The 7,465-nt window shown below is 50.9% G+C and overlaps 1 protein-coding gene across 2 annotated transcripts in view; it reads right to left on the minus strand.

Annotated features, from left to right (window-relative positions):
• Positions 1-3,833, minus strand: part of ANKS6 (ankyrin repeat and sterile alpha motif domain containing 6) — a 51,508-nt gene extending 47,675 nt beyond the window's left edge. For both annotated transcript variants that reach the window (XM_064150055.1, XM_064150054.1), the window contains exon 1: positions 3,308-3,833. In XM_064150055.1, coding sequence (XP_064006125.1) covers positions 3,308-3,657 — 350 coding nt within the window. In that variant the 5' untranslated portion in view covers positions 3,658-3,833. The remainder of the gene's footprint in view (positions 1-3,307) is intronic.
• Positions 3,834-7,465: the final 3,632 nt, after the last annotated feature.

Raw genomic sequence — 7,465 nt, forward strand, 5'->3', positions numbered from 1 at the left:
TCCTAGTCTGTCTCAGGAATAGTGTGGCCAGCTTCAGTAGAGAAGACACTGTCTCCCCATACTCAGCATTGGTGCACCTTGGAAACTGAGATCAGTTTTGGGCCCCTCATTACAAAAAGAAGGAGTGGGTCCAGAGAAGGGCAGTGAAGCTGGTGAAGGGCGTGGAGAACAAGTCTTATAAGAAGTGGCTTAGGAAACTCAGACTGCTAAGTGTGGAGGAGACCTCACTGCTCTCTGCAACTACCTGAAAAAAGGTTGTAGTGAGGTGGGTGTTGGTCTCATCTCCCAAGTAACTAGTGACAGGATGAAAGGAAATGACCTCAAATTATCACAGTATCACCAAGGTTGGAAGAGACCTCATAGATCATCAAGTCCAACCCGTTACCACAGAGCTCAAGGCTAGACCATGGCACCAAGTGCCACGTCCAACCTTGCCTTGAACAGCCCCAGGGATGGCAACTCCACCACCTCCCTGGGCAGCCCATTCCAGTGTCCATTGACTCTCTCAGTGAAGAACTTTCTCCTCACCTCCAGCCTAAATTTCCCCTGGCATAGCCTGAGGCTGTGTTCTCTCGTTCTGGTGCTGGCCACCTGAGAGAAGAGAGCAACCTCCCCCTGGCCACAACCACCCCTCAGGTAGCTGTAGACAGCAATAAGGTCACCCCTGAGCCTCCTCTTCTCCAGGCTAAACAATCCCAGCTCCCTCAGCCTCTCCTCGTAGGGCTTGTGCTCAAGGCCTCTCACCAGCCTCGTCGCCCTTCTCTGGACATGCTCAAGCATCTCAATGTCCCTCCTAAACTGGGGGGCCCAGAACTGAACACAGGACTCAAGGTGTGGTCTAACCAGTGCAGAGTACAGGGGCAGAATGACCTCCCTGCTCCTGCTGACTACACCATTCCTGATGCAGGCCAGGATGCCACTGGCTCTCTTGGCCAACTGGGCACACTGCTGGCTCATGTTCAGGTGGATATTGTGCCAGGAGAGGTTTCGATTGGACACTGGGAAACATTTTTTTACTGAAAAGGTGGTCACACACTGGAACAGGAGGTGGTGGAGTCACCATCCATGAAGGAATTTAAAAAATGCACAGACACTGCACTTCAGGACACGGTTTAATGGCCAACCTGATGATCGTAGAGGCCTTTTCCAACTGAACAGATTCTATGATTCCTACGTTCTTGTGCATATAGCAGCTAAACAGATGTTAGTTCAGGAAATTCCAAAGAACACTACTGTACACTAACAGCAGACATAAGATGAAAACTCTGTAGTCTGCTTTCAAAAAGTACACAGCTGCAGAATCAAGCCTCCAGGGCTAGTCTAGCAACCAGTCCTGAAGACTTCACTGGGTCACCCCAGTGGTGCCTGCAGCTCCTGCACACGATTAATTTTGTGCATATATGCTATCTCCTTTCAACAGCACTAATCACTGCCAGAATACTAAAGACGTACATGGTTCAAAGCCTACCTTTGTACAAACACTTAGGTTTCTTTTCTGGTTATCCATTAAAAAGAAACATGCCCCTCAATTCAAGAAAGATGTTGAGGTGCTGGAACATGTCCAGAGAAGGGCAACAAAGCTGGTGAGGGGCCTGGAGCACAAATCCTATGAGGAGAGGTTGAGGGAGCTGGGCCTGTTTAGCCTGGAGAAGAGGAGGCTCAGGGGTGATCTTATTACTGTCTACAACTACCTGAAGGGGCATTGTAGCCAGGTGAGGGTTGGTCTCTTCTCCCAGGCAACCAGCAATAGAACAAGGGGACACAGTCTCAAGTTGTGCCGGGGTAGGTATAGGCTGGATATTAGGAAGAAGTTCTTCACAGAGAGAGTGATTTCCCATTGGAATGGGCTGCCAGGGAGGTGGTGGAGGCACCGTCCTTGGGGGTCTTCAAGAAAAGACTGGATGAGGCACTTAGTGCCATGGTCTAGTTGATTGGTTAGGGCTGGGTGATAGGTTGGACTGGATGATCTTGGAGGTCTCTTCCAACCTGGTTGATTCTATGATATGATTCTATGATTCTATGTTCTCCCACTGTATGGTTTTCAGTGATATCTACAGTACTTTTCAAATGGCAGTGCATCATTTCTTTAAGATAGTGAGAGGATTCTAGTGACTTAAGTGTACTGTTTTTTAGAGAATAAGCATATGGTTTTAATTAAGAGGGAAAATAATAATGTTTCTGCAAATTTTTCCTCTTTTTTAAACCTTTACAGAATAACAGAATTGTTGAACCCTGTCTTCCTTAGCGGGAAACAGCTGTATGAGTCATTCTTTGGGAACTTTCTATGGGCTTTAACTGAAAAGAGAAATGTTGACTTTGAAACAGATCCTTTTCTTTCACGTATCTTCATCTGTTATCAAACAAACCGAAAACAAAACCACGTTTCTCCTCTCAATAAAGCATTCAATTATTATAGAAAAGCACTGCCCTCCAAGCTTGCAAAAAGTGCCTGTAAACCCAAGGAATACTTGTATGTGCATGTAAAGATAAGCACAAACACGAGCATTAGCACGGGAACCTCTCACAACCCGGCAGAGGGCTACATAAAGCACAGCATCACTGATGCAGAAAACAACCCGGATTTGTCATTACAACTCTCAGCAGTGATTTTCCACATTCTCCAGCAAGCCACTTAGGAAAACACAGAAAAGCCAAAGGAAGCAAATTATTTCTGTTTGCTTCAGTATGTTTTATGTCACAAGTGACTCTTCATCAGGTAGATAAAATACGTGACAGAAATTAACTCTAATTTCTAAGGAAGGAATGAGTCATTTTCACATTCAGGTTCTCTTTTTGTGACTCTTCACTGCCTTAACTCAAGCATCAAGAAATCGCATGCACAGCTTCAATCACCGCATCCCTGATACCGAAAAATGAAACCTAACTCCACCATCATAATACCTACCCAAATTTAAACTCGACAGCTCCTCCTCCCCCGCCCCCGGGGAAGATAACAGGTGACTATTCCGCTACCCCCGGGAAAAGCCCCTTACACCGACACCGACCGGCCGCGGCCTGCAACATGGCGCCTCCCCGCCGAATGACCCGCCTGGAGCCCCGGCGATGCTCCCGGTCGCCCTCCCCCAACCTGAGGAGCAAGATCTTGCTGGCGAAGAAGGCGAACGCCGGCAGCAGCCCCGGGGCGGGACAAGGGAGGGCCACCAAGCCACCTCGGCGGCCCTCCCTTCCCCGCCCCGGGGTGCTGTCGGCGCGATTACCGCCCTGCAGCTGACTAGGCCAGTGCCAGTGCCCCGCGGCAAGGCGGGAGGGCGGCCAGGGATTCTTGAACGCTTGATCTGTCCCCTACCTGGCCGCCTGCATGAGTGGGCTCCATCCGTAGTGGTTCCTGCTCTGTACCGAGGCCCCCTTCCGCAGCAGAAATCGCACCAGCTGCTCGTGGCCTCCCGCCGCGGCGAACTGCAGCCCGGTATTGCCGGCCTCGTCGGTGCAGTCCACAGGCACGGCGGGGACGGGCGAGGCGGACGGTTCCCCGCAGGGCTCCGCCACAGCCCCCTCGGTACCGCAGGAGGAAGGGGCTGCCGGGTCGGCGGTGCCACCGCCGGGCAGCCCCAAGAGGCGCCGGGCGGTCTCGCAGTCACCCTGCTCGCAGGCGCGGAGGAAGAGTTGAACCTGAGGGGGCACTCCGCTCTCCCCCATGGGCAGCACCGGCGAGTCCCGAGCAGCTTGGCCGCCCGCGCCCGCCCTTGCCGCAGGCAGCTTGGCAGCCGCTGGGACGGCAGCGGGGAGGAGCGGACTGTGCGGCGGGAGGAGGCCAGTCGCGCTCGGAAGGCGGGGAGGGGCAGCCGCGGTGGGGCATACGCCGCCCTTCTCGGAGCCGCTAGGAGGCTTGCCAGCTTGACCCGGGGGCTTCCGCGCCTTTCTCCGCCGAGCCACCCAGTCCTGTCCCGGTAGCGTGACCCCTCCTTGCTCCACCAGCGACTGGGTCACTGCGGCTCCCCCGTTGTTTTCCGTCATCCGCTTGCGTTTTCCATGCCGTGTTCGTGCCGTCTTTATAGACTCCCATACAAATAAATGTCTCTGTAGTACACCTTTTTTCTGGCTGGTGTCATCGCCGCCCTCATTCCCTGAGCGGCTTGTTCCCTCTCACCCAACACGACAACCTACACTTCACCCAAGTGTGTCCCTGTCTGTCAGCTTAGGCTATACTTAAGCCTATACTTGCACCTTCATACCCTCTTTTGCCTTTAGCTCAAAACCAGTTTCTTCGCTGAGATTCAGGATTCACAGTTGAGCCATTCCCCCAGCCCCAAATCTCCTGCTCCCTGATAGCACCAGTTTTGAATTGAAAACTTTTGAGCACAAAAATATTTCTTGGGGCATTTCTAAGTATCTTTGCTCTAGCTTGAGCTTCCCAGGTAAGCTGATCTCTTTTCCCAGGCCACCCTGACAGACCTGGTGGCCACCTATGAATTAATAGATGAGGGGCAAGCAGCTGATGTCATTTACCTGGACCTGAGCAAGGCCTTTGACACTGTCCCACACCACATCCTGGTCTCCAAGCTGGTGAAACATGGGTTTGATGGGTGGACCACTAGATGGGTAAAGAACTGGCTTCATGGTCACATCTGAAGAGTGGCTGTCAGCAGGTTCACGTCCAAGTGGAGGCCAGTGACAAGCAGAGTCCCTCAGGGATCAGTCCTGAGACCAGTCTTGTTCAACATCTTTGTCAGTGACATGGACAGAGGCATTGAGTGCACCCTCAGCAGTTTGCTGACAACACCAAGCTGTGTGGTGCAGCAGACAGGCTGGAGGGCAGAGATGCCATCTAGAGGGACCTGGACAGGCTGGAGAGGTGGGCACAAGCCAGCCTCATAGAAATTCAACAAGATCAAGTGCAAGGTCCTGCATCTAGGTCGAAGCAATCCCAAACACCAATACAGACTGGGCAGTGAGTGGCTGGAGAGCAGCCCGGAGGAAAGGAACATGGGGATGCTGGTGGACGAGAAGCTCAACATGAGTCAGCAGTGTGCACTTGCATCCCAGAGGGCAAACCAGATCCTGGGCTGCTTTGAATGATTATGCAAAATCAATAATTTGTATTAATTTTTACACCCAGGTGATGATTGTTAATAATTATGAAAACTGTTTATTAACATTTAAACTCACCAGAAACTTATTCACAGATTCAAAAAACACATAGGTGGAAATTTATACAGGCAGGGCACAGGCAAAACGAGATCACTTATCTCTTAAAGTGGCAAATGCAAATATTATACTGGAAGAGGCTGTGGTGGAGGGGCAGCAGCCCCAAAACTGAGCCTTCACCATGCCTCCACATGCCTGGATATGTTCTTCTGCCAGGACCCACGAGGCAGCAAACAAATTGTGTAACACACACACGTCCAGCCCGTGTGCCCCTGGGGTCCGGGCAGGTAATCTCCTATTGGGAGGATCCAGGCATGTCTCTACTGGCTATTGGGGTAAGGTTTGGCTTACTGCCAACCTGATTGGTCATTTTAGATGTCCTGATAAGCCACGAATCTCGGCCCAGAGCCTATAAAGAGGGGTGCACAGCAGCACCACGTGGTCAGACGGTCCAGACCGTTCAAACCGTTCAGAAGCTTAGAGCATTCAGACTCAGCTCTGATCCACAGCAGCACCCTGCTGCCCTGACCTGCTTGCATGGCCTAGACATAGGATCAGGCCTTACTCACTTGCAAGCATTACTGAGGCTCAGCCCTCTTGCATTGATCTCAAGGCGCAGTCAAGCTACCTGCGAATCCTTTGAGAAGCAGAGCGCATGCACGCCTGCACTTCATACATATATGGGGAGCTGAGAGCCCCCTGCTTAAGCCCAAGAGCAGCCGTACATACTGGCTTGCTGCCTTACATTCATCTACGGAGATCGTCTCTCTGCAGCCTGGCAGACCCTGCTTGCCCGGCATATACTGCTTATCAGCTAAGTCTGGAAAGATCCAGGCCCAGCAGACCCTCAGACAGTCTGCAAACCTGCAAACGTAGCCTGCTAGCTGTGAGACCGTGTCCGAAGCTACACGGACAGATCCTTCTCCTGCACCTGGAATTCCTGCCGGCTGATCATCCCTGGACACACGGCTTCCAGAAGTAGCAGCTCCGAGGCAGAGATCACACCAGGAGAGTAGGTTAGAGAAATTCTGTTAACCCAGAGACTGGGAACTCCTATCATTCCCTGCAAGCCGGGACAGATCTTCAGCTCCACCAAGACCCGAATATTGGGCACACGCTGAGACAGAATCCCAAGAGGGTGATTAATGATTAATACCTGAGAACAACACACCTCTAAGCAAGCTTCAGTTCTTTTGTAATATAAGTTATCTCTATCTAAAGAGCACACACAGTTTCAGCCCTGCTGGGCAGACACTAGAGTTGTTAAGAGGCATTAAGCCTAAGGGAACCTTTCTCTCTGTCTATAGTTGTTGATAATTTGATATTTCCATTTAATAATCAATCCCTGTGAATATATTCCAAGCTGTTTTCATAAACTTGCATAAAGAACTTGGATTTCATAGTGGTTGGGGTGGTACAAATTTGTAAATATTAATTTTAATAAATAATTTTTTAAAAAATCAAAACTGCCTCAAATTAATTTCTCACCTCCCCCTAACAGGGGAGGAATAGAGAAAACCCCTCCACGACAGAGGCTTGTAAGTATTTAGTCACAAAATTGTAAATCAGACAGTACCCAAAGCAGTCTGTCCGATTGGCTGCTGAGACTTGATTTCTCCCAGGCTTCTGGAAAGGAGGCAGACAATCTCTGACCTTGTCCCTAGCTCCTCTGGATGATCTGTGTGTCTCCAGGACTTGTAGTCTTAGCAGGAAGACTCTCAGGGACAGGCAGGATGTCTTGAGGTGTGCACAGTCTCAGCACAGTGTCACGCTGGGGGCTATGCAAGGCGACCATCTGCAGGCATTTGGAGCCTGTTCCTGGTAAGCTCTCCAGGCAAATTTGGGATGCAAAATGAGGTGGCAGCAGCCTCGTGCTGCCTGCTCATCCCTTTATCAACATCCAGCCTGTGCCTAGTGGGGCACTGGACATCAATTAGCCAGTTGGAATGGCACTTTGCCAGGCCTCACCATATTAGCCAAAGCCAGGGCTTTTGCCCTCCCCTCCCAAGGTTGCTTCCCCAGCAGAGAAGGAGTGTGGGAGGTGGGGGGGGGGGGGGGGCAGACAAACACGTCTGGGCATGGATAAGCCCGTATTTACCCCATCAAGCCTACCACCACAGCTGCATCAGGAGATGTGTGGCCAGCAGGTCGAGGGAGGTGATTCTCCCACTCTACTCCACTCTAGTGAGACCCCATGTCGTGGAGGGCCTGTAGGGAAGTCATACCTCTGAGAAAAAGAAAATGGGAAATTTTAGCATGTGTTTTGTGTAAAGACTTTTGTCTCTGCCTTCATGAAAAGGCAGATATATATATTAGAAATAGTGTCATACAAAGGGATATGCTTTTCCAGTGTATTTAA

Source organism: Pogoniulus pusillus, chromosome 10 (genome assembly GCF_015220805.1).
Source record: "Pogoniulus pusillus isolate bPogPus1 chromosome 10, bPogPus1.pri, whole genome shotgun sequence".
Taxonomy (NCBI): domain Eukaryota; kingdom Metazoa; phylum Chordata; class Aves; order Piciformes; family Lybiidae; genus Pogoniulus; species Pogoniulus pusillus.